Source organism: Geotrypetes seraphini, chromosome 1 (genome assembly GCF_902459505.1).
Source record: "Geotrypetes seraphini chromosome 1, aGeoSer1.1, whole genome shotgun sequence".
NCBI lineage: Eukaryota > Metazoa > Chordata > Amphibia > Gymnophiona > Dermophiidae > Geotrypetes > Geotrypetes seraphini.
The window spans coordinates 122,254,517-122,282,426 of NC_047084.1; the positions used below are offsets into that span (position 1 = coordinate 122,254,517).

General features: G+C 44.5%; 1 protein-coding gene across 2 annotated transcripts in view; it reads left to right on the forward strand.

The window, feature by feature from the left end:
- LOC117357152 (cyclic AMP-responsive element-binding protein 3-like protein 4) overlaps window positions 1-27,910 on the forward strand; it is a 183,784-nt gene that overhangs the window by 142,422 nt on the left and 13,452 nt on the right. For both annotated transcript variants that reach the window (XM_033937519.1, XM_033937510.1), the window contains 2 exons: window positions 20,727-20,811; window positions 25,648-25,849. In XM_033937519.1, the coding sequence (XP_033793410.1) occupies window positions 20,727-20,811; window positions 25,648-25,849 (287 nt within the window). The remainder of the gene's footprint in view (window positions 1-20,726; window positions 20,812-25,647; window positions 25,850-27,910) is intronic.

The following is a 27,910-nucleotide window of genomic DNA, read 5'->3' on the forward strand; positions in this document are numbered from 1 at the left end:
ATTTAAAAATTCTGAAAAGGACTACATCTGTAATTTGATCTCTTTGATCTTTAAGCAACTCTCTCTCCTTTGTGAATTTCTGTAGGGGGAGTAAGTCTCCACTAGAGAGTTGCGCGGGGACAGAAATCCCACCCGTCCCCACCCGTCCCCGCCAAAGTCCCACCCGTCCCCACCCGTCCCCGTGAGGACTCCCACCCGTCCCCACCCGTCCCCGCGAGGAATCCCTCCGTCCCCACCCGTCCCCGCGAGGAATCCCCTCCGTCCCCACCCGTCCCCGCGAGGAATCCCCTACGTCCCCGCCTGTCCCTATAAACTACAGAAATAGTTATTTCATTTAATTATGCTACTGAATTAAAGGCTCTGGTAGAAACCCATTTAAAAATAAGCAAAAAGACTTTATTAATTTGGAAATATTAATTGGGAAGAATACATACTTTGTAAACGGGTTTCTACCAGAGCCTCTAATGTTTATAAATTTTTATCAACACAACTAATATACTACTTTATCCTTAAGCAAAAAAAAAAAAAAATAATAATTTTTTTCCTACCTTTATTGCCTGGATTCTGCTTTCTTCATGTTCTCATTCAATTCCTTCCATCCACTGCCTCTCTTCTCTCTGTGTCTTCCATTTGCTCTGTTACTGTGCCTCTCCCTTTCTCCCCCCTCCCAAATTGGTCTGGCACCCATCTTTTTCCCTCCGCTCCCCCCATAGTCTGGCACCTCTGTCTTCTTCCCTGCCAGCGTCTTCTTCCCATTCCCTCTTCCCCATTTCCTTTCAGTGTCCTTCTCCCCCACCATCTTTCCCATGTCCTGTCAGGCAGCATCCTTCTCCCCTCTCTGCCTTCCCCATGTCCTTTCAGTGGCATTCTCCACCCCTTTGTCTTCCCCAGTGCTTTCAGGGTCCTTCCCCCCCCTTTCTCCCGTTTACCCCATGTCCTTTCAGCGTTCTTTTCCACCCCTTTGTCTTCCCCAGTACTTTCAGCGGCCTTCTCCCCCCTTAAGCGTCTTTTCTTCTCCACTCCACCTTTCCTCCCTCCCTGCCTCCAACTTTGTGGCGCTTTTGCACCCGACCGACAACAGAACATGCCCGGTCGGACAAATCTCCCTGTCCTGTAGCCGCGAATCTAAATTACCTTCTTACAGCAGCTGGAGTAGTGAAGCTGCTGTAAGAGGTAATTTAGATTTGCGGCTACAGGGCAGGGAGATTTGTCGGCCGGGCCTGTTGTCGGTCGATCGGGGGATCTGACTGGCTGTGCACATTCTCCGGGGCGGTCCGCCCCCTCCCCCCTCTTTCGTACGCCATTGCCTTCTTCCTACCTGCCCTGCCGCACACAGCCGACCGGAAGTCTTCCTGATGTCAGCGCTGACGTCGGAGGAAGGGAGGGCTTTGCTTAAGCCCTCCCTCCGACGTCAGCGCTGACATCGGGAATATTTCCGTTCGGATGTGTGCTGCGACAGGGCAGGTAAGGAGAAGGAGACTACCCTCGCGGCTCGACCAACCCCGCTGCGATCCAACCCCGCAGGAACCCCGCGACCCTCGGAGGCGTCCCCACGGGATCCCCGCGACCCTAGGGGGCGTCCCCACGGGATCCCCGTGACCCAAAGGGGGAACCCGCGGGATCCCCGCGGGTCCCGCGGGATTCCCGTCATCCCCGTTCCCGTGCAGCTCTCTAGTCTCCACTGAGACCCATGTTGATTGTAAAAAAAAAAGAACAATGTTTAAACGTGTGAGTACAGTAAAACCTTGGTTTGGGAGCATAATTTGTTCCAGAAGCATGCTTGTAGTCCAGGGCACTCGTGTACAAAAATATACATACTTGTATTGCAAGCCCTTGCTCGTTTGGAACAGTCACTGCATTTCTGCAGCGTCATATAGAGAGGAACCATTGGCTCAGTTGTGAAAATGTGATGCTTCTATACTGTATGTACGTGTATTGCAAGACGTTGCTGGTATATAAAATTTAATCATTGCTTGTCTTATAGAACACTTGCAAACCAAGTTATTTGCAATCTAAAGTTTTACTGTAAATTCCAATCTTTATTTTGTATTTCTGTTTATAAATCATGTCAGTTTAGGTAAGAATGTAATTTTTAGGAATGCTTTTATAAGGGAGTAAATATTTTTGCCAGTCAGCTGATAGTGAAGGGACTGCTGCTTTAGAGAGCGCTTGTGTCAGACTACCCTGCTTAGTGGGTGGATCCAGAACTGAATTTTACTTAATTTTTACAAGTCAGCTCTTTGGGGTAGGAACCTGATACAGATAGTGGGTCTGCCTTTTAAATTTTCCTGTGGCCATATTTCCACTGAATCCAAGTATGCCTTCCTCGTGTCACCTACCTTGGCTTTCATATTTCCCAGGGTACCAGGTCCCTTCCCACACCCAGGTCCAGGCTGTCTGTAGTCTCCCTGTCCCTGATAACTGCAAGGCTCTGAGCACCTTTCTCAATATTGCAGGATACTGTCCCATCTGGATCCCTGATTTCTCTACTATTGCTCGTCCTCTGTATGATTCCACCAAAGGCGATGACTCGGCCCCTTTTGTCTGGACCCAACTTCAGGAGCGGTCTTTTCGCTGCCTCCAAAAACTTCTGACTCAGGCCCCTGCCCTCTGGCACTTCTGCCCAAGAAGCTGAGATGTATGCCCTCACTTCTGCCCTGCGCCACTCTGCCTCTCAGTCTTGCAATATATATACTGACTCCAAATATGCTTTCCTTACCTTGCATTCCCATAGGGCCATCTGGAAATATCGAGGTTTCATTACAGCCTCCGGACGCCTGATCCATCATGCTCCCCTCATTCTTGACCTCCTTGAGGCCGTTAAATTGCCCTCCTGTGTCGCGGTTATGCACTGTCGTGGCCACCGTCGTGTCACTGATCTCATTTCATGTGGCAATGCCCTTGCCGACTGCACGGCCCGAGCTGCCAGTCTCTGCCCCCTCTTTCGGCTCCTCTGTATACAATCATTCCTTTTCTGGACACCCTTACACCCCAGTACACTTCTCAGGCACAGACTTGGGCATGCATTATTTTGGGCCAGTCTGTCCTGAAAGGGGGGTGGATACAAAATGCGCCAATTCAAGTGCCAATCCAGACCCACACACTGATACTTCAAACACGAGCACAGTGGGTACCCTCATATTAATTCCTCAACACCTGGCCCTCACGATTGTCAAAAGATGCCATGATCTGTCACACTCTGGAGAACCCGCTATGCAAATGACTCGCAAGAGACATTTCTTTATCAATCACCTTGATCAGCTAGTCCGGAATATGGTCCGACAGTGTGTTGTCGGTTCTAGAATAAAATCCCCAATCAGATGACTACCACTTCTTGGGCACCAACCTATTGGAACACATTTGATGCAGGTCCTATCTGTAGACTTTACCCACATGCCCATTTCCCGTTCCCTCAGTCACTTCCTAGTCTTCATAGACACCCTGACTAGATGGGTCAAAGCCTTCCTTACTTGCACTGAATGCACCAGATAGATAACCAAACACCTCCTGAATAATTCCGTGCTTTGATCTCCTTGTTTCCATAAGCAGTGACAACGGCCCTGCTTTCATTGTCAATGTTGTCCAACAAATTTCTCAAGCCCTCCAAATTGAATAGAAATTGTATGCTGCTTAACCACCCCCAGAGCTGAAAGGATGAACAGAACCCTTAAGACCCTTCTCATGAAATGAATTGAAGAAACTAATCTGTCCTGGCCTGTCCTGCTGCCTTCTGTTCTTTTTCAGATTAGATGCACCCCATCTAAACCCACTAAATTGTTCCCATTTGAGCTCATGTTCGGCCGGCCACCACCCATTGTGAACCCAGATCCTGGTTCCTTTGCTACTCTGGGATCAGATATCCTCCAGAGTCAGGTCTAATCTTTAGCTAAGGCCCTTCAAGAGCTCCACAAATGGGTCCTGGAAAGGGCCCCATTACAGATAGCTACACAAGTCCATGGGTATGTCCCTGGAAATACAGTATGGCTAAAACTTGGAAGTCAGACTCCCTGAAAACTAGGTGGATAGGTCCTTTTACTGTACTAATTTCTTCTCTTACAGTTGTTAAGGTGTCCGGACATGAAACTTGGTTCCACTACAAAACGGATCTTCAGCTGAAGCTTTCTAAGACCTCAAAAGTTCTGAATATTTACCACTGTACTTAGCAAGTGTTCTGAATAATTCTTTATAAGTGTTTGAGTTTAATTGACTGCCTGTGGTTCACCACTGCCTTTAGCAAGTGTCTTGAGTATAACTGTTTGAAGTTTTCTAAGTTGTGCCTGAAAGAAAAATGAGCTTCCTATATTAGTATATATATATATCTGATATTTGTGTTGCCCTTACTTATGCTTCTTTCTTCTGTATTTCTTTCCTATTGTACTTAACAAGTGCAGCCCCTTTTGCCTGATGTTTGTTTGTATGAAGGAGTTAAGTACAGAAAGTGTCAAACATTTGAGGGTATTTTCTGTTTCCAACCTACTGGTGATGAAGTTTAAAAGTGGGCAGAAATCTGCATTGATAATGTTGAGGGTCCACTTATCAACCAGACTCTTATTGTAGACCCCACTCGCCCGGTGTCTTTGTATTGTGATACATGTGTGCTATTTGATGTTTCTCAAGGTCATGGTACTACCCCTAATACAGTTTTGTGTGGCTCCCTAGATTGACAGCGTTATTATACCAAATGTGCTAAGTATATATGTCTGTATAACCTGATGCCTTTAAGAAATGCCCCTATGAGGAAAACCTTCATTAATGGTGTAGTCTGTCCTTTATGAGAAAGTGTCTTGTGGGCCACCTACAATAACCCACACAAATATCCCCTAATACCCCGTCTGCCTCCCTTACTATAGGTCCTAGCTCCGGCCCCTTGGGATTACAGGCTACTGTAATCCCATGGTTTTCACTATCACTGACCCATATAACTGTAACACCAATGTCCAAGTCCAGAAGGCCAGAGACCGCATGGCATTGTATATTGATGGTAAAAGGTGAGACCCAGGTACTGATGTATATGTCCGAATTGTATTCCGCTCATGTGCTCCTGTCCATCACTCTTTGGTGTTTCCCCAGTTTTATGAAAGTAGATACTGATATCCTGTAATCACTAGAAATCTGTTTATACAGTTTGCTGAAACTATAGGTCAGACTCTTAATGTTAGCAATTGTTTTGTATGAGGAGGGACTGGTATGGGAGAACAGTGGCTATGGGAGGCAATGCAGCTGGACATGTTAAACCTGACTTCACAGACCCTCACTTTTACGTCAGGTCCACGACCTTCACGATGGGCCTTGCGAACCTCCATTGTTGCTTCCCACTGTCTTCAGCGCCCTTCAGACACTGCTTAATGAAACTTCCTATGAATGATGGTCAGATCCTGATAGTTGATACTGGCTCTGTGATCTGTTTGCCTACTCTTGGTTGCCTGCTAACTAGACTGGTACATGTGTACTTTGCATGATCCGTCCCAGCTTCTTCCTGTTACCGCTGGCCGATGGTGAACACCTGGGAGCCCCTGTATTTAACACCAGGGGTCGCCAAAAGCGGTCTACTTCCAATTCCCTTAAAATAGGTGAATGGGGAAATGGATCATTGCTGCTTATGGTCCTGCCACATGGACCGAGGATGACACCTGGGGCTATCAGACCCCAATCTATATGCTGAACTGCATTATTCGTCTACAAGCTGTACTCAAACTGATAACTATTTATTTGTTTCTTTAACTTTTATATAAATTGTAATTCTTACTCATCTCCTCCCTTATGTTTCTAGTCTTATCAAATTTGTCAATAATCTTGTTAGTCTTATTTATTGTATTATCCCGCTTATATTGTAATTTTATTAACATGTACATCGCTTAGAATTTAGATTAAGCGATTAATCAAATTATTATTAAAACTTGAAACTTGAAACTAATGAGACCACCTGAGCTTTGAGTACCATTGGCAGAGCGAATGCTAAAATGTACACTGCTATCTATCAGAACTGCCTAGCTATAGACAGAACCTCTTCAACTGCTGCCTTGAACTTGAGTAAAATGATTGAGAACGATGTGGATTGTATCACCAAACTGGCTCATGTTCCCGACCAGACCTGGTGTGACCTTACTGCAGACTGGATCTCTGGTACCTTCGGCTCCTGATTGCCCTCTGGTTCAGCACTGAAGATCATCTTGCTGGTTGCCGCCCTGTCTTCTCTGCTCCTTTGCTGCCTGCCCTGTGTAGTCCCCATAGCCATAAAGCTGCTCCACTGAACTATGGACTCTGTTGTCAACCGTTCCACTGCTGCATTGGCCCTTGCTCTCTCCCAGTATCGTCCCTTACCCACTGGGAACCCCGACTTTCCTGACCCCTAACTTTATTTTGTCAGGCTTGGCTCCTTAGGTACGCCAGCCTGAAAGGGGGGAATGTAGGGTCATGAAATGGTTAACTGTTGTTTAAAATATTGCTCTGGTCTACATAGCTGAAGAAAGTGTACAATCTATTGACTTCATCTGCCTAAAATGTATGTCCCTCCTTACCACATTATAAGCTGAATAGATAAGAGTTTGAGCCATGATGTACCCTGCCCTTCTGTACATGTAGCATTTAGACCTGTAAGATTTAGATAAGCAGAGAAATGAGCTAGTTTCCTATAGGACTATAAGTTGTACCCCTGAACCTATCATAAGTGCTGGCTTAGGACCAATAATAATTGTAGAAAGTTATAGAAGTAACAAATGAAAATTGTAGTTTTTGCATATATTAGTTTGCAAAAAGGGCATAAAAGTCTGTGTATTTCCTGTTTCTGACACTCTAGTAGGCAGGCTGTTAACTGCACTAGAGTCCGGTATACCGTAATAAATTTCTTGTACTTTCTTCACGCCTCTGACTTTGTGTGTCCAAGTGACCTTTTAGTACTCATGGACACCAAACAGATGACATTAAATTGAGGCTAAATTTCACCTCCTCCTTCCAACTCATCCAAATCAGCTGCTCCAAAAATTGAAATAGGGCTCTTACAATTCAAGAAATGTCAAAACCAAAGCAATCAAAAATATGCTGACCATTTAATGTGGGCATCCTTTGGGGTACACAGAATCTATCCCATAGATCCAGAGCTGCTCCTGCCAAGCTGGTACCTTGCATTGATAATATACACTGTTCCAAAATAGCACACTTGAATGATGAAAAATCATAATGGCAATCTAAACAATGGGAGACCAATGGTTTGCACATATTCACACAAAAATGATGCTCCAGCAGTCGAGTTTTCAATGAACAAGATGTTTGCCCCACATACACCAAGCATTGTATCAAATGGACGACTCCTTCTGATAAACAAGTAGTGCAACTTTTCAAAGGAAACACTTTCCGTGTAACAGGATGAACATACTCTTGCAATTCCATCATCACAGGACATATCACCCATCTCCCACATTTGGAATGACCACAAGTCAACAACTTATGTGCATGACAGAAGAGCGGGACTTGGGTGTGTTTGAATGTGATGATCTTAAGGTGGCCAAACAAGTTCAAAAGGTGACGGTGAAAGCTAGAAGGATGCTAGGTTGCATAGGGAGAGATATGGCCAGTAGGAAAAAGGAGGTATTGAGGCCTCATTTAGATTATTGTGTACAATTCTGGAGACCATACCTTCAAAAAGATATAAAAAAGATGGAGTTGGTCCAGAGGAAGGCTACTAAAATATTGTGTGGTTTTCATGATAAGGCATATGGGGACAGACTTAAAGATCTCAATCTGTATACTTTGAGGAAAGGCGGAAGAGGGGAGATATGGTAGAGATGTTTAAATACCTACATAATATGAGTCAAGTCTTTTTCATTTGAAAGAAAACTGCAATGAGAGGGCATAGGAAAGTTAAGACGTGTTAGGTTCCGGAGTAATCTGAGAAAATACTTTTTTACGGAAAGGGTGATAGATGTGTGGAACAGTCTCCCAGAAGATGTTAATGAAACAGAGATTGTGCCTGAATTCAAGAGGGCCTGGGATCTCTCAGAGAGAGGAAGAGATAATGGTTCCTGTGGATAGGCCTTTATCTGCCGTCATGTTTCTAACTCTTCTCCCGGGGTAGCAGATCTCAAAACATTAAGGCTATGCATATTACAAAATATTTCATTGCACTCATAAGCAAAAATCATCCTGACCTCTTCCAAACTTGGATGAATTTTCAACAATTCCAAATGAGAACATATCATTTGCTGAATCTGCCTCGACATGTTATTAAATCTAGATACAGATGGAAGAATATCCTCCCGATAGTTAGGGTTGAACAAAGTACGTTTGCAAGCTCGTGATTTAACGTATACATAAATTCATACAATTGGAAATGAAGTAGGATCAACAATATAGTACTTTTTTGGATGTTCTTGTAAAGTTTGAGGAGAGCCATTTTGTTACAACAGTGTTTTCTAAACTGCATCCCTATCGCATGAAGGCCAGCATTTCTTATAAAGTTCCTGTCACTCACTTTCTGTGATACTGTTGTATATGTGGAGAAAACTGTTGGGTTACAGGCAAAATTTGAGCAGCGTTTTACGGAACATGTACAAAAAAATCAAGTAGCGAACATGACCATTCTCAAAACAGAAAAACGTGTATCTTTTGGTTTCGAAAATAGCCATTTCTTAGATGTGCTTGTCCACTGTGGAGTTCATTTTCAAAGCACTTAGACACATTAAGTACCATAGGTTTCTATCTTTTTGAACCATTTTTGAAAAAAAAAACCCCAAAAACACATCAAAAAGTTAAATGAGCAAAAAAAAGCCATTGGGATGTAGGAGGGGCTACAGTTTTAGTAAACTTGCCATACAAACATCCCAGCAGGGTAGTGTGGCACCCTAAGGGGCCCTGCAGTGAACTTCATATAAAAAGGCCCAGGTACACATCTCACCATAATCCCGTTATAATGTGTGGTGAGCCATCCAAAACCTACTGGACCCAACTGTACACCACACCAATAGCCCTTATGCCTGCAGATGTCACCTATATGTAGGTACAGTGGGGTTTGGAAGGCTCACATAATCCACCATAAGTGTAGTGGGCCTGGGTCCTCCTCTCTTTGGTCCATTGCACCACCCACTAGGCTACTCTGGGAACCAGCCAGCTGCTCTACCAGGACTGGCCGTAACATCACAAGCTGTCATATAGGCAATTATACACTGTTTCATTCACATCTTTTGTGGGATGGGAGGTGGTCAGCGATCACTGGGGGGAGTGTGGGGGAGGTCATGCTTACATCCCTTCGGTGATCATCTGGTCATTTTGGGCACCTTTTTGGCACTTATTTGTTGATAAAACAGTTGTAATGTTTATGTATAGCACTATAGAAATGATAAGAATTAGTAGTAATTCAGCCTGGAAAAGAGATGGCTGAGGGGGGAGATGATAGGAGTCTACAAAATCCTGAGTGCTGTAGAACAGGTAAATGTGAATTGATTTTTTTTCTATTTCAAAAAATATAAAAACTAGAGGAGACGATGCAGTTACCTGGTAAGATTCAAAATGAATAGGAATGGAATATTTTTTCACTCAACAAATAGTTAAGCCTTGGAATTTGTTGCCGGAGGATATAGTATAGTAACAGCTGTTAGCATATCTGGTTTGGAGAAGTACCTGGAAGAAAAATCCATAATCTGCTATTAAGACAGACTTGGGGGAAGCCACTGCTTGACCTGGATCGGTAGCATAGAATGTTGCTGCTATCTGGGTTCCTGCCAAGTACTTGTGATTGGATTGGCCACGATTCGAAACAGGAGAGGGGCTGGATTGACCATTGGGCTGACCCAGTAGGTCAGCTAAAGGCTTGCAGACTGTGTGCAGGACAGCCTTGTTCTAACAGATGCATGTTTGACTTCTAGCTGCAGGATTCAAATCCTTAATACTGAAACTCAGTTTTATACCCTTAATCATTCTTACAGTTTCTCAACTTCCTGCTCATGTTTTCACATCCTCTTTCACATCTTCTTGCACATTAGTATGTAAACGTTGAAAAGTAAGTTGCTGTTAAGCATATATTTGCAATGTTTCTAATAAAGACATTGGACAAACTTTATTTATTTGTTTATTTCTTCAATTATTTAGCCCGTCCTCCAAAAGGTCCTAGAACTGGTCCTAGTACTGTCTTGAGATGCTCCTCCCAGGGCCAAGGCAGAAAGGGAGCCCCATAGACCAGTGTTTTTCAACCTTTTTACACCCGTGCAGAAATAAAATAATTATTTTGTGGACCGGCAAACTACTAGGACTAAAATTTAAAAACCCCATCTCTGCGAGCTTGGTCCCCGCAAATCATCTGATCCCATCCGCAGAAGCCTCAGTTATGATTGTATATTGAATGTATTTTATTAAAGTATAAAAAGAAACAATATTCTGTACAATTGTCATTTTATAAATACAAATAATACAGAGCAAGGATCAACAAAACCCCTTTGTCCCCTCCCCTTCATATATCCCCTCTACTATCAAGAAAACTGAACAAGCCAAATTATTACAGAATGCTACACAGAAATATCATGCTAACAGAATACTGCAGTCACACATGACAGGAATAGTGTTAGGGGAATGCAACTAGGACAACTGCCCCCTGGTCAGAGAGCACCCTAAGCCAGCTGGAAGCTAAAGAAGCACTGCCTGGACTTTGCAGTCCCCAGTTATGTCTAACACCACCTCTAGCAGGATATACATTTCAAATCTGATATATTCTAATCACAAAATAGAAATACAATTATTTTTTTCTACCTTTTGTCATCTCTGGTTTCTGCTTTCATCTTCTTTTCACTCTCTTCCCTCCAGCATCTGCCCTCTCAGTCTCTTCAATCCAGCATCTGCCCCTTCCATCCACTGTCTGCCCTTTCCCCCTTCCATATGGTATCTGTCTTCTTTCTATGCCCCTCTCCCCTTTCCATCCAGCCTGTGCCCCCTATCTCCTTTTTACATGATTCATTCCAGCTTCACTGCTCTCTTCATTTTTATCTCTCCTACACCAGATCTAGCATCGTTGTCCCTCTCTGCTGATCCCTTTCCATAATCAATTTATCTACCTTCTCATGCCTGTCTCTCCCCTTCCCCTCCTCTAATTTCCCTGCCAGCTTCCTTTTTTCCTTCCCCCTTCCCTCCTGTCCAGCTGTAACTCTCTTCCCTTCCTCCCCTCCCAGCAGCATCTCTCCTTCTCCTTCCCTCCAGGTCCAGTAGCAGCTGTACCTTTTTTCCTTTGTCCAGAAGCTTCACAGACTCCTTTCCCTCCTCCCCTCCCAGCAGCATCTCTCCTTCTCCCTCTCCAGTAGCAGCTGTCCCTTTTTTCCCCCTTGCCCAGCAGCTTCCCAGATTCCTTTCTCTCCTCCCCTCCCAGCAGCATCTCTCCTTCTCCCTCTCCTGTAGCAGCTGTCCCTTTTTTCCCCTTGCCCAGCAGCTTCCCAGACTCCAATAGTGGCTTTCTCCCCTCCCAGCAGCTCTCCTTACTTCCCAGCGCAGCGATTCAGGAAGGCAGCGTCGGGTCCTTTGTTGGGTCGCGCCGCCTCTGAGGAAAGAGGAAGTTGCATCATCAGAGGCAGCCGCGACTCAGCAAAAGCCCCAAGGCTGCCTTCGTGAATCGCTGCACTGGGAAGTAAAGGAGAGCTGCAGAGAGGGGAAAAAGCCACTGTCGGAGGCTCCCTATGATCTCTCTTGCCCAGTGCGGACCAGTTAAAAATATTACATTACATTACTGATTTCTATTCCGCCTCAACCTTGCAGTTCTGGGTGGATTACAAAAGAGACAACTGGACATTTCCAGGATAATTACAGAGAGAATTCTGGTCATTTCCAGGAGAAGTTACAAGAATAATGGAGCTGAAGCATAGGGAAAAGAAATGAAGACAACAAAATGCCAGGATCTAAACTGCATATATACTAATGCAAGGAGTTTAAGAAACAAAATGGGGGAGCTAGAAGCCATGGCCAATGCAGAGGACATAGACATCATTGGAATCTCTGAAACGTGGTGGAATGAGGAAAACAAATGGGATACAGCACTGCCGGGGTACAAGCTCTATCGCCGGGATAGGTCAGGTCAGAAAGGAGGAGGAATAGCCCTATACGTAAAAGAAAGCATACAATCGACTAGAATGGACACAGCGGAGATGATCAACAAACTGGAATCGCTATGGGTTAAAATACCGGGTAGGAAAGGGCATGAAATAAAGATGGGCCTATACTATCGTCCACCCGGGCAAACCGGAGATAGCGATAAAGAAATGGATGCCGAGATGAAGCGAGAATGCAAAAGTGGTTACACAGTTGTTATGGGAGACTTCAACTATCCTGGGATAGACTGGAGTCTTGGAAGCTCAAGATGCGCTAGGGAGACAGAATTCCTGGAGGCTATACAAGATTGCTTCATGGAGCAGCTTGTTAGAGAACCGACGAGAGGAAATGCCACTCTGGATTTAATCCTAAATGGACTAAGGGGACCTGCAAAGGAAGTGGAAGTAGTGGGACCGTTGGGAAACAGTGATCATAATATGATCAAGTTCAAGGTTGAAGTAGGCATACCGAACGGAAAGAGAACCATAGTGACATCTTTCAACTTCAGGAAAGGAAACTATGAAGCAATGAGGGAAATGGTAAGGAAGAAACTTAGGAACACTTCCAAAAAATGGCAAACAGTAGAACATGCCTGGTCTTTTTTCAAAGACACAGTGAGCGAGGCACAAAATCTGCACATCCCCAGATTCAGAAAGGGGTGCAAAAAGGGTCGAACAAAAGACCCAGTATGGATGACTAAAATAGTGAAGGAAGCGATAGGCAATAAGAAAAATTCATTCAGGGAATGGAAAAAGGACAAAACTGAAGGGAACCAGAAGGAGCACAGGAAGTATCAAAAAGAATGTCACCGTGTGGTTCGAAAAGCCAAAAGAGAGTATGAAGAGAGGCTAGCCAGGGAGGCACGAAATTTCAAACCGTTCTTCAGATATGTTAAAGGGAAACAGCCAGCTAGGGAGGAGGTAGGACCGCTGGACGAAGGAGACAGGAAGGGAGCGGTGAAGGAGGAGAAAGAAGTCGCAGAAAGACTCAACATGTTCTTCTCGTCTGTATTTACAAACGAAGACACAACCAACATACCGGAACCTGAACAAATATTCAATGGAAATCAAGCAGAAAAATTAACATCCATGGAAGTGAGCCTTGATGATGTACACAGGCAGATAGAAAAACTTAAAACTGACAAATCCCCGGGTCCGGACGGAATCCATCCCCGGGTTCTGAAGGAATTAAAGGAGGAGATAGCGGAACTACTGCAGCAAATTTGCAACCTATCCTTGAAAACAGGCATGATCCCGGAGGATTGGAAGATAGCCAATGTCACGCCCATCTTTAAAAAGGGATCAAGAGGTGACCCGGGAAACTACAGACCAGTGAGTTTGACTTCGGTTCCGGGGAAACTGACGGAAGCACTGATTAAAGAACACATCGATGAACATCTGGAAAGAAACGAACTTTTGAAAACAACCCAACATGGTTTCTGCAGGGGGAGATCGTGCCTAACGAACTTATTGCACTTCTTCGAAGGAATTAACAAACGGATGGACAGAGGAGACCCCATAGACATCATATACCTTGATTTCCAAAAAGCCTTTGACAAGGTGCCTCACGAACGTCTACTCCGGAAACTGAAGAACCATGGAGTGGACGGAGACGTACATAGATGGATCAGAAACTGGTTGGCGGGTAGGAAACAGAGGGTAGGGGTGAAGGGCCACTACTCGGACTGGATGGGGGTCACGAGTGGTGTTCCGCAGGGCTCAGTGCTCGGGCCGCTGCTATTTAATATATTCATAAATGATCTAGAAACAGGCACGAAGTGTGAGATAATAAAATTTGCGGACGATACAAAACTATTTAGTGGAGCTGGGACTAAAGAGGAATGCGAAGAATTGCAAAGGGACTTGAACAAATTGGGGGAATGGGCGGCGAGATGGCAGATGAAGTTCAACGTTGAGAAATGTAAAGTATTGCATGTTGGAAACAGAAACCCGAGGTACAACTATACGATGGGAGGGATATTATTGAATGAGAGCAACCAAGAAAGGGACTTGGGGGTAATGGTGGACATGACAATGAAGCCGACGGCACAGTGCGCAACAGCCGCTAAGAAAGCAAATAGAATGCTAGGCATAATCAAGAAGGGTATTACAACAAGGACAAAAGAAGTTATCCTGCCATTGTATCGGGCGATGGTGCGCCCGCATCTGGAATACTGCGTCCAATATTGGTCTCCGTACCTTAGGAAGGATATGGCGTTACTCGAGAGGGTTCAGAGGAGAGCGACACGCTTGATAAAAGGGATGGAAAACCTCTCATACGCTGAGAGATTGGAGAAACTGGGTCTCTTTTCCCTGGAGAAGAGGAGACTTAGAGGGGATATGATAGAGACTTATAAGATCATGAAGGGCATAGAGAGAGTAGAGAAGGACAGATTCTTCAAACTTTCGAAAAATAAAAGAACAAGAGGACACTTGGAAAAGTTGAAAGGGGACAGATTTAAAACGAATGCTAGGAAGTTCTTCTTTACCCAACGAGTGGTGGACACCTGGAATGCGCTTCCAGAGGGAGTAATAGGGCAGAGTACAGTACAGGGGTTTAAGAAAGGATTGGACAATTTCCTGCTGGAAAAGGGGATAGAGGGGTATAAATAGAGGATTACTGCACAGGTCCTGGACCTGTTGGGCCGCCGCGTGAGCGGACTGCTGGGCATGATGGACCTCAGGTCTGACCCAGCAGAGGCATTGCTTATGTTCTTATGTTCTTATGTATATTTCAAGAGCTACAAGATGCTGTACAAATAGGAAATAGTGCAGATCCAGTATATATATACCGTTAGGGAAGCAGTTGACATGCTAGAGGCTAAAGAGAAGGGAACTGGTGAAGGGGGGAGGAAGGGGGAGTTGTGTTGAGGGGGGTCCGGTTGGGGTTAAGCCATCTGTATAAATTTTTTGAATAGGTGGGTTTTGATTTCTTTGCGAAAATATTTGTAATCGTTTGTTGTTTTCAGCAGGTTGGAGATAGTGTGGTCCAGTTTCGCTGCATGCATCGCCAGCAGACTGTCAAATATCTTCTTGCGCTGGGTGCCTTTGAGTGGGGGGTAGGTAAAAGGGGTCTTAGTTCTTCTTTGCCTAGTGGTGGCGTTTTGGTACAGGCGGTTGTTTAGGTAATTGGGGGCTGTGCCATTTATTGCTTTGAATAATAGACAGTATAGTTTGAATTGAATTCGTGCTTGCATTGGCAACCAGTGTGAGTCCAGGTAGGCCGCGGTGACATGGTCAAATTTTCTCAGTGAGTAGATTAATCTGAGTGCAGTGTTTTGGATTGTCTGTAGTTGTTTTATCATTGTTGCAGGGGACAGATTCAGAACCAATGCTAGGAAGTTCTTCACCCAATGAGTGGTGGACACCTGGGACGCACTTCCAGAGTGTGTGATAGGAAGAGTACGGTATTGGGGTTCAAGAAGGGATTGGACAATTTTCTGAAGGAAAAGGGTATAGAAGGGTATAGATAGAGGGTTACTATACAGGTCCTGGACCTGATGGACTGCTGCGTGAGCGGACTGCTGGGCATGATGGACCTCAGGTCTGACCCAGCAGAGGCACGGCTTATGTTCTTATGTACCCTCCCCCTCTGTACTTAAAAAAAAAACAAAAAACAGTCCAGGAGGCTTTCTCTGCCCAGCATGTTCTCCCCCTTCTATCTGCGCCCATGCATCTCTACCTCGCTCCTCTCCCACCACCATGTCCGATAATTATCTCCCTCTCCCTCTCCCTCTAGTTCTCCTTTTTCTTCATCTCCCCATGTGCACCATCTCTTTCCCTCTCTGACACCCAATTCTCCCTTTCTATTCTCTCCCTCACCTCAGCATCTCTTTCCCTCACTCCCTCTCATGCTGCCCTCCCTTCATTCTGTGTCCTAAGTTCATGCCACTCCCTCCATCATTTGTCCTAAGTTTGTGCTCCCTCCCTCTCAAGCCCCAACTCACCCTTCTCCCTCCCTCCCTTCTGTGCCACGGGTGTTTACCTTCAGGCCAACTTCCTCCTCACTGCTACAGTCATTTTTTTGCTCAAAGCCGTGGATAGCGGCTCCTATGCACCTTCCATACGACTCCCACAGCTGATCGAGAAGCCTTCTCTCTGACGTTGCAATGTCAGCAGAAACACTTCCGGGTCAGCCGCAGGATGCATGAAGGAGCCGCTGCCCATAGCTTTGAGTGAACATTGCAGCAAGACAGAGTAGGGAGCCAGCAAGAAGGTAAAAACCCAGGGGTGGCAGAGGAAAATGCCGCATTGCCTTCTAGCAGGGCCGCACGAAAATACCTCATGGGGCCGCATGTGGCCCTGGGCCGTGGGTTGGACACCCATATCACTTAGAGTTTTATGGTTACAGAAACATGTTGGCAGATAAAGTCCAAATAGCCCATCCAGTCTGCCCATGATCAGTAACCATTATCTCTTCCTCTGCCTATAGGCTAAAGCTCTTTACACTTGCATTGTGAGGTCAGAGAGCTTTATGGTTATAGAAACATGACGGCAGATAAAGGCCAAATGGCCCATCCAGTCTGCCCATCTGCAGCATCCACTGTCTCCTCCTCTCCCTAAGAGATCCCACATGCCTGTCTTACTTGTGAGTGTGTTGGTATAAGTCAGGGGTCTGCAACCTTTAAGACATAAAGAGCCACTTGGATCCGTTTTCGAAAAGAAAAAAAAACTTGGAGCCGCAAAACCATTATAAAACAAATCTAACACTGCATATATTGTTTCTTATCTTAATGCTATATACAGGATCACTAAATTGAAAATAAAATCATTTTTCCTACCTTTGCTATTTGGTGATTTCATGAGTCTCTGGTTGCACTTTCTTCTTCTGACTGTGCATCCAATCTTTCTTCCTTTCTTTCAGCCTCCTGTATGTTTCCTCTCCTCCAGACCTCATTCTCTCCCCCAACTTTTTCTTTCTGTCTCCCTGTTCCCCCTTCTTTCTGTCTCCGTGCCCTCCCCCAAGCCACTCGGTTTGCTGCCACCGCCATCGGGGAACAGCCCCCAAGCCACCGCCGTCCCAAGCTTTCCCTGCAGAAGCGTCGCGCTGACCAGCATTCTGCTCCCTGACATCAATTCTGACGTAGGAGAGGAAGTTCTGGGCCAACAAGGCATTTCTCCTCATTCCATCCAGCCTGAGCCCCATCTCTCCTTGATCCAGCATTTCTGTGTCTGTCAGAATTACCATTCCACCTATTTTCCAGCATCACCCTTCTTTGTGTCCATCTCACCTATATCCCTATCTCACCACTTTTTCAGAATCTTCATTTGTCTCTGTCCTTATCTTTACGCCATGTTCACCATTTGCCCTTTCAATGTCTTTATCTCCCCCCCCCCCACTTTTTTAGCATTACTTCTATGTTCTATTTCACCTCCTCTTCATGTCCCCTCTGTATCTCTATCCTTATTCAGTAGGTCCTGCTTACCCTTTCTCTTCTTTGTGTCACTATCTCCATTTTCAGCTTTCCCCCCCTTTTCCTTTGTTACTGCACCCTGTAGCTAGAATCTTTCCACCCTCCCTCCACTCCGGCCCAGCCCAGTATGAAAGATTTCCTTTTGTTTCCCTCCCCTCTCTCTTTCTCTCTCTCTTCTCCTCCCTCACCCACGAGTCCTGCATCTGGCCCTCTCCCTTCTACCTGCACCTGGCAACACCCCCCTGCTCCGCGGCTCTCTTCAGCAACTCGTCAGCAGCGGTGATCAAGACAAGCTGCCGACATCGAGGCCTTCCCTCTACGAGTCCCGCCTTTGTGGAAAAAGGAAGTTGAAACAAGCGGGACTCGCAGAGGGTAGGCCCCGACGTCAGAAGCTGGTGTCGATCGCTGCTGCTGAGTTGCCGAAGAGAGCCGCGGAGCAGGGGATGTGGCCGGAAGCAGGTAGAAGGGAGAGGGAGATAGGAAGGCTGTAGATCTCCGGAGCATGACACCGACCCCGGCCAGGATGATTTCTTTTTCAGGCACCTTACAAGTCCAGCGTCGCGGCGGGAAATAGCCATGCTGAGCAGTGAGCTCAGCACTACACAGATGAAAGCCTTGCTTGCTGATTGGTCCGGCGGCACGGCGGGGCGGGGCCGCCGGACCAATCAGCAAGCAAGGCTTTCATCTGTGTATGTGCTGAGCTCACTGCTCAGCATGGCTATTTCCCGCCGCGACGCTGGACTTGTAAGGTGCATGCCTGCGTGACACACTACCGGAGCCGCAGCAAAGGTGGAAAAGAGCCGCATGCGGCTCTGGAGCCGCAGGTTGCCGACCCCCGGTATAAGTGAACTCAATGGGTTTTACCTGAATTCCAGGCCCTCATAACTTGTGAAACAGGCTGTGCTTAATTATAATTCTACTTTGAAATGCAAACAACTAATGATTTATAATATCTTTTTAATGATCATCTAAAGATTATATCATGAGGTTTGGTCCTTTGTGTGAACCATAGTGGACATCAGTGGATTAACATCACCGGGTTGTATGGATTTAAAGCTATTCAATCTCTCCCTAAGTAAGGGGAAAGTTCCCCTGGACTGGAAATTAGCTAATGTCTTTTGACAGCGTCCCACACCGCAGGCTGCTAAGCAAGATGAAATCAATGGGGTTAGGAGAGACACTAACTGCATGGGTCAATGATTGGCTGAGTGGCAGACTTCAGAGGGTGGTGGTTAATGGTACCCTCTCTAAAACATCGGAGGTGACCAGTGGAGTGCCGCAGGGCTCGGTCCTGGGTCCACTCCTTTTCAACATATTCATAGGGGATCTGACTCAAGGGCTTCAAGGTAAAATAACACTATTCGCCGATGACACCAAACTATGTAATATAGTAAGTGAATGAAGTTTACAGAATTATATGGCGCAGGACCTGCTTACATTGGAAAGTTGATCCTCAACATGGCAGCTAGGCTTCAATGCTAAGAAATATAAGGTCATGTACCTCGGAAGCGGAAATCCATGCAGGACGTACTTCTTGAACGGAGAAACTTTAACTAGGACTTCAGCAGAACGAGATTTAGGAGTAATCATCAGTGCAGACATGAAAACTGGCAATCAAGTGGAGAAGGCTTCCTCTAAGGCAAGACAGATATTGGGTTGTATCAATAGAAGTTTCGTCAGCCGAAAGCCTGAAGTCATAATGCCGTTGTACAGAGCCATGGTGAGACCTCATCTGGAATACTGTGTGCAATTCTGGAGGCCACATTACAGTAAAGATGTGCGCAGAATTGAATCGGTTCAGCGGACGGCCACCAGGATGATCTCAGGGCTCAAGGGTCTCTCGTACAAAGAGAGAATGAACAAATTGCAGCTCTACTCTCGAGGAACGAAGGGAGTGGGGAGACATGATCAAAAAATTTAAGTACCTCACGGTACGTGTCGAAGTGGAAGATGATATTTTCTTTCTCAGGGGACCCTCGGCCACAAGAGGGCACCCGCTCAAACTCAGGGGCGGAAAATTTCATGGCGACACCAGAAAGTATTTCTTCACAGAGAGAGTGGTTGATCATTGGAACAAGCTTCCAGTGCAGGTGATCGAGGCAGACAGCGTGCCAGACTTTAAGAAAAAATGGGATACCCATGTGGGACCCTACGAGGGTCAAGATAAGGAAACTGGATCATTAGGGATTAGACAGGGGGTGGGTAAGCAGAGTGGGCAGACTTGATGGGCTGTAGCCCTTTTCTGCCGTCATCTTCTATGTTTCTATGACTTTGGACAGGCAACTAATTCCAACGCTTTTATGAATTCAAACACAGTTTCTGTTTCCACCACCTCTTCCAGGAGTCTGTTCTATGCATCTACCACCCTTTCTGTAAAAAGGTATTTCCTTAGATTACTCCGTAGCCTATCACCTCTTAACTTCATCCTATGCCCTCTCATTCCAAGAGACTCGATTCATGCGCAATTATATTACGTAGGTATTTAAACGGCTCTATCGTATCTCCCCTCTCCCACCTTTCCTCCAAAGTATACAGATTGAGATCTTTAAGTCTGTCCCCTTATGTCTTATGATGAAGACCACACACCATTTTAGTAGCCTTCCTCTGGACCGACTCCATCCTTTTTATATCTTTTTGAAGGTGCGGCCTCCAAAATTGTATACAAAGTCTTATAAAGGGGCATCAATACCTCCTTTTTCCTGCTAGCCATACCTCTCCTTATTCAATCTAGCATCCTTCTAACTTTCGCCATCACCTTTTGAACCTATTTAGCCACCTTAAGATCATCACATACAATCACATCTAAGTCCCGCTCTTCTGTCGTGCACATAAGCTCTTCACCCCCTAAACTGTACCATTGTAAGTTCTTTTGTGCAGGGACCTTCTATTACATGTTGAATGTACAGTACTGAGTACGCCTTTTAATGCTATAGAAATGATAAATAGTAGTAATAGTAGGTTAGGAAGTATAACTAAGGCAAGCAGATTTCCTGAGTTTCTCAAAGATGAATTACAGGAAACTGGGTGTTTGAGGAGAACATAGTAGTGAAGCAATTTTGTATTAGGTAAATAATTTGGGAGGGATGATTTTAAGGGTAGGCAAATAGAGAAAACCATGTACTGGAATTTACTGTAATAGAGGAAATTGCTAATTAAATGTTTTGTTTTTCCGAGCACTGGGAGTATAAATAAGACAGAGACAAGAGCAGGTCACAAAAGGCTAAAACGTTTAGAATTTTTACTTCTGCTCCCTCAGACTCTTCCTGGCCATGGAGAAAATCATTCTTTGTGGCTTTCAGCTCCTGGTCCTGATGTCCTCCTGTTACACTTCTGATGCCAAGGTAAAAGATGTTGTTTTCCTCTGCAAGACTGTATTTCATTGTTGATCTGTTCTATGGTTTCTGTGCATGTTAGAGGATATGATTTTTAATACTGGTTCATACCTCTAGATGCAAGTTTTCTTTGGTCACAATGACATATATACTCATTTATATATTTTCAAAAATAGACCTGTGTTTTTTCTTTTAATCTAAACCAAACTAAACCTTAAGCTTATATACCTTATCTTCTCTATAAATATAGAGCTCGACACGGTTTACAAAAATTAAAAGGGTGGTGATAGGGGGAATCAGAAATTTACATTTTTGAAACTAGCCAAGTTGTCAGGTGTCTTCAGAATAGTTGGCAAGAGCCCAGGTTGCCAGCTGGGCAGGGAAATTATTCCAAAGCTCTGTAGTTTTGAAGTGAAGCGATGTCCCTAGTTTTCCAATGTAGGTAACGTCTTTTAGTGAGGGGAAAGATAATTTGAGCTTTTGGATAGATCTAGTGATATTGGCATTCCAAGATAGAGGAATTAAAGGGGGAAGAATGCCATGGAGGATCTTGAAAGTTAGGCAGGCACATTTAAAGTAGACCTTGGAAATTACTGGGAGCCAATGGAGTTATAGTAAGAGCAGCAAAACATGGTCAAATTTGCTCTTTGCAAAGATCAGCCTAGCTGCAGTATTCTGGATCTGCTGAAGTCTTTGAAGACTTTTCTTGGTCAGAGTAGCAGAAGGCCAGCTTCAAAAGAATGATTGATTGAACAAGGACAGAAAAATATTGTTGGTGGAAACAGGATCTCACTTTCCTCAACATATGGAGGCTAAAAAAGCATTTTTTTTTTACTAGAGAGTTAAAATGATCAGTAAATGAAAGTGTTGAGTCTAAAATGACGCCCAAAACTTTACTGCTTATTATGTTATATTGAAACTTTAATAAAAAGATTTTAAAATGAAATGAGACAGGTTTTATGGGCTCTTGTAGTCTGCTTCTTCAAGGATTGTTAGAGACCATATGAGGGTGACTAAGGCTGTCCTAGAGGTAAAAATCTCTAGTCAGGATAAGATAAATAGAATCAGAGAGGAGAAGATGAGTCAGTGTAATATAAAGGCTGACACCTAATGGGGATTTATTAACAGGAGCATCACAGATAAGACACTCGGAGTAAGTCTTACTCTGTAGACTAGGATGCCTTGCTTTCATTAGATGTAAGAACAGTCAACAGGGTGAGACAATGGTCATAAGAACTGCCATCTCCGGATCAGACCTTCGATCCATCAAGTCCAGCGATCTGTACACGCGGAGGCCCAGCCAGGTGTACCTGACGTCAGAGAAGGGGCGGGACCGCGGCAGAGAGAAGACGCTCCGAAGCCATTCAGCAGCTTATAAAGATTGCTAGCGCCAGCGATTTTATTGCAGGCTGCTGAAGTTAAGAAGATTGATTCGGGAGGCCAGTGGGGAAGATGCAAGGAGGAGGTGTAGTCCTTTGGGAGTGCGGCCTTCCGGGGGAGGGGGGTACAGGCCTTCAGAGGAGATAGGCTTGTAGGCCTTCAAAGAGGGGGCGGACAAGCAGGCAGGCAGGCCTTCGGGGGGGATGCAGGCCTTCAAAGGGGGGGACAGGCTGGCAGGCCTTCGGGGGGATGCAGGCCTTCAAAGGGGGGGGACAGGCCTTCAGGGGAAACAGGCAGGCCTTTGGGGGGATGCAGGCTTTCAAAGGGGGGGACAGGCATGCAGGCCTTCGGAGGGATGCAGGCCTTCGGAGGGATGCAGGCCTTCAAAGGGGGGGGACAGGCCTTCAGGGGGGACAGGCAGGCAGTTCTTCGGGGGATGTAGGCCTTCAAGGGGGGGACAGGCCTTCACGGGGAGGTGCAGGCCTTCAAGACGTACAGCACATGAAAAAAACCAGCCTTATGTTTCTTACTAAAAAGCTACCCTTTTTTTCTCGCTAAAGATTGCTCCAACTAGGTCATTCTTAAAACAGGTGGATACAGCAAATAAAGCACATGACAAAAATATATAGATTGCATACATAACTTGATTTGCAAAAGCTTAAGAACAGATACAGACCTTATAATGGCTTCTACTTCATTGCAAATGGAGGTTTGCAGCTGCACAATGGTGAACTCATTGTGACATCATCAAGGTGCACCTACAAGGTAGAAAGTTACAATTAAAATATGTGCTAGGGAGCTAGTTGGGATGTGAACTTATGACCTCTGGAAGAGGAACACAGGGCTTTTACTTACTGAGTTATAGCAGCTTCCAGGCAGGTGTCTCTGACTGCCCTGTGATATGATAGCTTAGCAGATCCCTAAACCTATACAACTTCTATCCTAATGTTGCTGGTTTGAATCCCAGTTACTGTCTGATGGAAGAGAAAGAAATAAAAGCATTAAACAGATCCAGCTTCTAGTATTACAAGTATAATGAAAAACAGCATAAAATCACCATTCTAATAACATAATAATAAAACGTACCTGGACAATCTAGGCATAACCTCCTATAGTTATGCAGATGACATTACCATCCTCATACCTTTCGATCAACCAAAGACCGCCATGACAGACACACTACATCGAACACTAGAAGCAGTAGCGACCTGGATGAAAGATAACAAATTGAAACTCAACCCAGACAAAACAAAATTCATCCTCCTCGAAAATAACAAAGTCCCAACCATAACCAATATAGAAATCAACTCAATCAATTACCCCATTCAAACCACCCTAAAACTACTAGGAATGACTATAGACAGATGCTGCACCATGCAACGAAAAATAATTAAAACAATACAGAAATCTTTCGCAGTTATGAGAAATTTAAGACAAGTACGAAAATTCTTCAAAAGACCACAATTCCAGCTCATAGTTCAATCCCTAATACTAGGTCTACTGGATTACCTCTATCTCCCCTGCCCTGCAACAATGACCAAACAACTACAAACAATCCAAAATACAGCTTTGAGATTCATCTACTCACTGAAGAAAATATGATGTGCAGAGAATGGAGTCGGTTCAGCGAATAGCCACCAGGATGGTCTCAGGACTCAAGGATCTCCCATATGAGGAAAGGCTGGGTAAGGTGCAGCTATACTCACTCGAGGAGCATAGAGAGAGGGGAGATATGATTGAGACGTTCAAATATGTCACGGGCCGTATTGAGGTAGAAGAGGACATCCGTTGAAACTCAGGGGTGGGAGATTTCATGGTGACACCAGGAAGTACTTCTTCACCGAGAGGGTGGTTGATCATTGGAATAGTCTTCCACTGCAGGTAATTCAGGCCAGCAGCACCCTGGACTTCAAGAGAAAATGGGATAAGCATGTGGGATCACTTCAGGGAAGAATTTAGGGGGTGGGTCATTAGGGTGGGCAGACTTGTTGGGCCGTGGCCCTTTTCTGCCATCATCTTCTATGTTTCTTTGACCATATTACAGAGGCATACATTGACTCACACTGGCTATCAATTCAAGAAAGAATATTATTTAAATTCTACTGCATGCTATTTAAATCTTTAAACGGAGACAGCCTAATGTACCTAAACAACTGCCTCAACCAAACTACATCAACCAGATATAGAAAAACACCCCCCCCTTTCACACCCTCCAATCAAAGAAGTCAAACGGAAAAAACTGTATGATGGCCTCCTAGCAACACAAGCAGCAAAACTAGATAACCAAATATCCAACCTACTGATAACCACCCCCGACTACAAGATATTCAGAAAAGAAATAAAAATGATACTCTTCAAGAAATCCCTGAAATACTCTTAACATCACAAATAACTTCCTTCCTCCCACCTTCATCCCGCCCCACAGATACCACCTGTTCTTCTCCTCAACCTCTCTTGAATTCACCAATGATCTTCCATTGTAACCCACCATTTATAACTCTTTTGTAATCCGCCTTGAACCGCAAGGTAATGGCAGAATAGAAATCTCTAATGTAATATAATTGTTTGGACGTCTAAATCTCACCTAAAACCTGATTCTCTAAAGGACGCCTAAGAAGTTAGACGGTGCTAAACTCTACTGAGCGCGATTCTACAAAAGACGCCTAACGTAGGCCCCTACACGGGGCCTAACTTTAGACACATTTTGCAGAATCAGGACCTAAGTGACTTACCCCCTTAACTCATCGTCATACCAATCATTCAGAAGATTTAAACTTCCTCCAACGATTTCCTCTAGGTCTACTTGCATGCTCCTGCCTTCTGATATATAGAATTATGTTACACGCCTGTTTGTTTACTCCTATTTCATGCTCTTGATGTAACTTCGCTGTTGTAAACTGTCTTGAACTGAAAGGTATGACGGGATATAAATAAAGCTATTATTATTTCAAATGTCTAGTACTTAATACTCTATTGAATATGTTATGATTGGATGGAGAGGCTGTATATGGGGAGAATTCTCCAGGTACAGTTCCAGGTCTCTAAGCTTAGATGTAAATGGTCTCAAATAGCTAAACCAAAAATATGCTCAAAGATTGTCAGAAATTTGGGGGAGTCTGTTATTTGTATAGGTAGCTGCTGGGGCTGGCCTATGAGTGGATTTGGACTCCTAGGGGTTAGTTTGGATTTTGAGGGGGGAGGAGAGAGGACAAGCCAAGATGACCCTTCCTATATAAAGGATGGGAAGGGCACTTTTTATACATTTAAGCCCTGGGTTGGGGATGGAGTAGGTGGACATGCTTATTGGACCACCGGGCATTAGAGGTCCACCCAAGAAAGAGGGTCCCAGGGTCCTCTGATTCGAGCTAGTAGAACCTTTAATCCCCCCCCCCCCCCCCACTTCTGCATGAAACTCACTTTGTGCAATGCTCAGAAGTAGCATTTTCCCACTTGTTTCTCTCTTAGTGTCTCTTGACCGGAAAGTGGCGGAATGAGCTGGGCTCGAACATGACGATATCCCAGGTGGATGAGAGCGGATTCTTCACAGGCCTTTACCTGACTCAAGTGTCTCTCGCTAACAAGACTATCATTACATCTCCACTGACTGGCACTCAGCAGCTGAGCGATGAGCCCACTTTTGGCATCTCTGTCAACTGGCAGTTTGCAGGTAAGGCTTTGGAGTCTGGCCCTCACAGTGAATCTTTGGCTCCCAATAAAGTGGTGGCATAATGCTGCCACCTGGTGGCTGCATTCTGAAAAAGCATGAGCATAAGTTCACCATTTATGCACATCCTACACCCATAATTGTGCACACTTTTCCCTTAGCTTTACACATTTGCAGGTTGAGCACACTTCCCTATTCTCTGCACACTTCCCCCAGTGCTTCCTAGTACTGTCTCTTTATAGGTTTACTCTGTACAAATTGCTGATTTCAGTTTACCGTTTATTTCTGACTTGAGATACAGTGGTATACATAAAATGCCAAATAGACATATCAGAAAAACAGTGGAAAAACTGTATAGAAAACCCCTAGCAAAGGCCAAGAGTAGAGTTGGTTTGTTTAATTCCAGGGTTTTCCACACAGAAATGACCTTGGTACATTCATTCATCTGGATTTTGCTGCTTTATTTTTCATATTGTTTTTTTAATAACGTGACCCCTGTTCTCATCCTTGCATTTTCGATTTGACTTTGACGTGCACAGCATAGAAAGTACGCAGACCCCATCTCCCTGATGTGCACTGTGAACACGATTTACTCTGCGCACATCTCCCTGACACATACTGTGCACACCTAGAGTGTGTGTAGCTTTGATTGGAAATGTTCTGCAGATTTCTTGGCTGAACATAGTAATGAGTAGAAATAAAAGAAAAGAACGCGATACCTTTTTTACTGGAGAATCTTTGGAAGAAACTCTTCTTCTTCAAGTCACTTAGGAGCAAAACATTGCAAAATCAAAATTCATACCGTGAAAAACGAGAAGCTTTCGTGACGAGTCTTTTTTATGTTCAGATTTTTGATTGGATTTTAGAATTCTAGACAATATCCCTCTACCCAATATGACAGCCTGAAAGTCAGGTCCTCAGTTTACTCAGTAGACTGACAGTCCAAATCCATGAATCCCCAAAGCCTTTATTTACAGGAGCTACTTCCATACAAAACAAACATTGCACCATGCAGTCTCAGAGAAAACAGAACCATTCGTCCATGTTGTATTGCTAGCCCCGTTAATCGATCAAATAACTTTGCTTCAGATTTATGCAAGATTTTGGGTAAAGCCACAGACCACAAGACTATGAGCTTTTAAGCAAGTAGCACCTGAAAATGAAAAATATTTTCAGGTCTTATCCACACACTTATCCAAAACTGTTGTACATTGATGCATGTATATAACATATGTTTAAAAGTTCTCACCTCCAAATGACAACTTCGATACGTTATATGGTGTCCAAAGTGCTGGATGAGCTACAAAGACTGAGTCACAGAAGCAGAAAGAGTTGGTCTGAAGAATATCCATTCCTCTTCATCAACACTTTCCCCCATATCATGCTCCAAAGCTACACATGTAGCAAGAGTCAAACTTTCTGTACACTGAAGATGCCTTTTTTTCTGTCCAAACAATCCTGCAAACCTCTATCTCCTTTCTGCACCAATCCAAACAATTTGGAACTCCGTAAGCAAAGCCCAAGCTGCAACCACCGGTAATAATACGACCTTTGATTTCTTTACATTAACGTGTGCTAGAATAGATTAGTCTGATGCAGTTCTTACCCCCATATTCAGTCTCCCATTTCCCATTTCCCCTTCCCTATTTCCACCTATCTGTCTCCTTTCTCTGTCCTTCACCTCCATAGAACTCCCTCTCCATTTCCCCTTTCCCCATCAACCTTCACTTAGGTTTTATTATTATTGATGACAATTTTTCAAAGTTATAGTTTATAAATCTTTAAAGAGTTTTTACCTCATGTAAAATTGTCATTTCTTTAATAAGGCATTAACTATTTTTTCTGTGGCCCTCACAGTTAAAGTTTAACATCTTTCCTTTCTTAAAACTGACACATTTCAACAACTATATTGAAAATAAATCATTTTCCCTACCTTTGTAGTCTGGTGATTTTATTTTTCTGTCCTTTTAACTAGGTTTCCAGGGCCTCCTGCATGCTTCTCCTCTGGTCCTCAACCAAACAACATCTCTCACTCTCCCTCTCCCTCCATGAGTCCAACTTTTC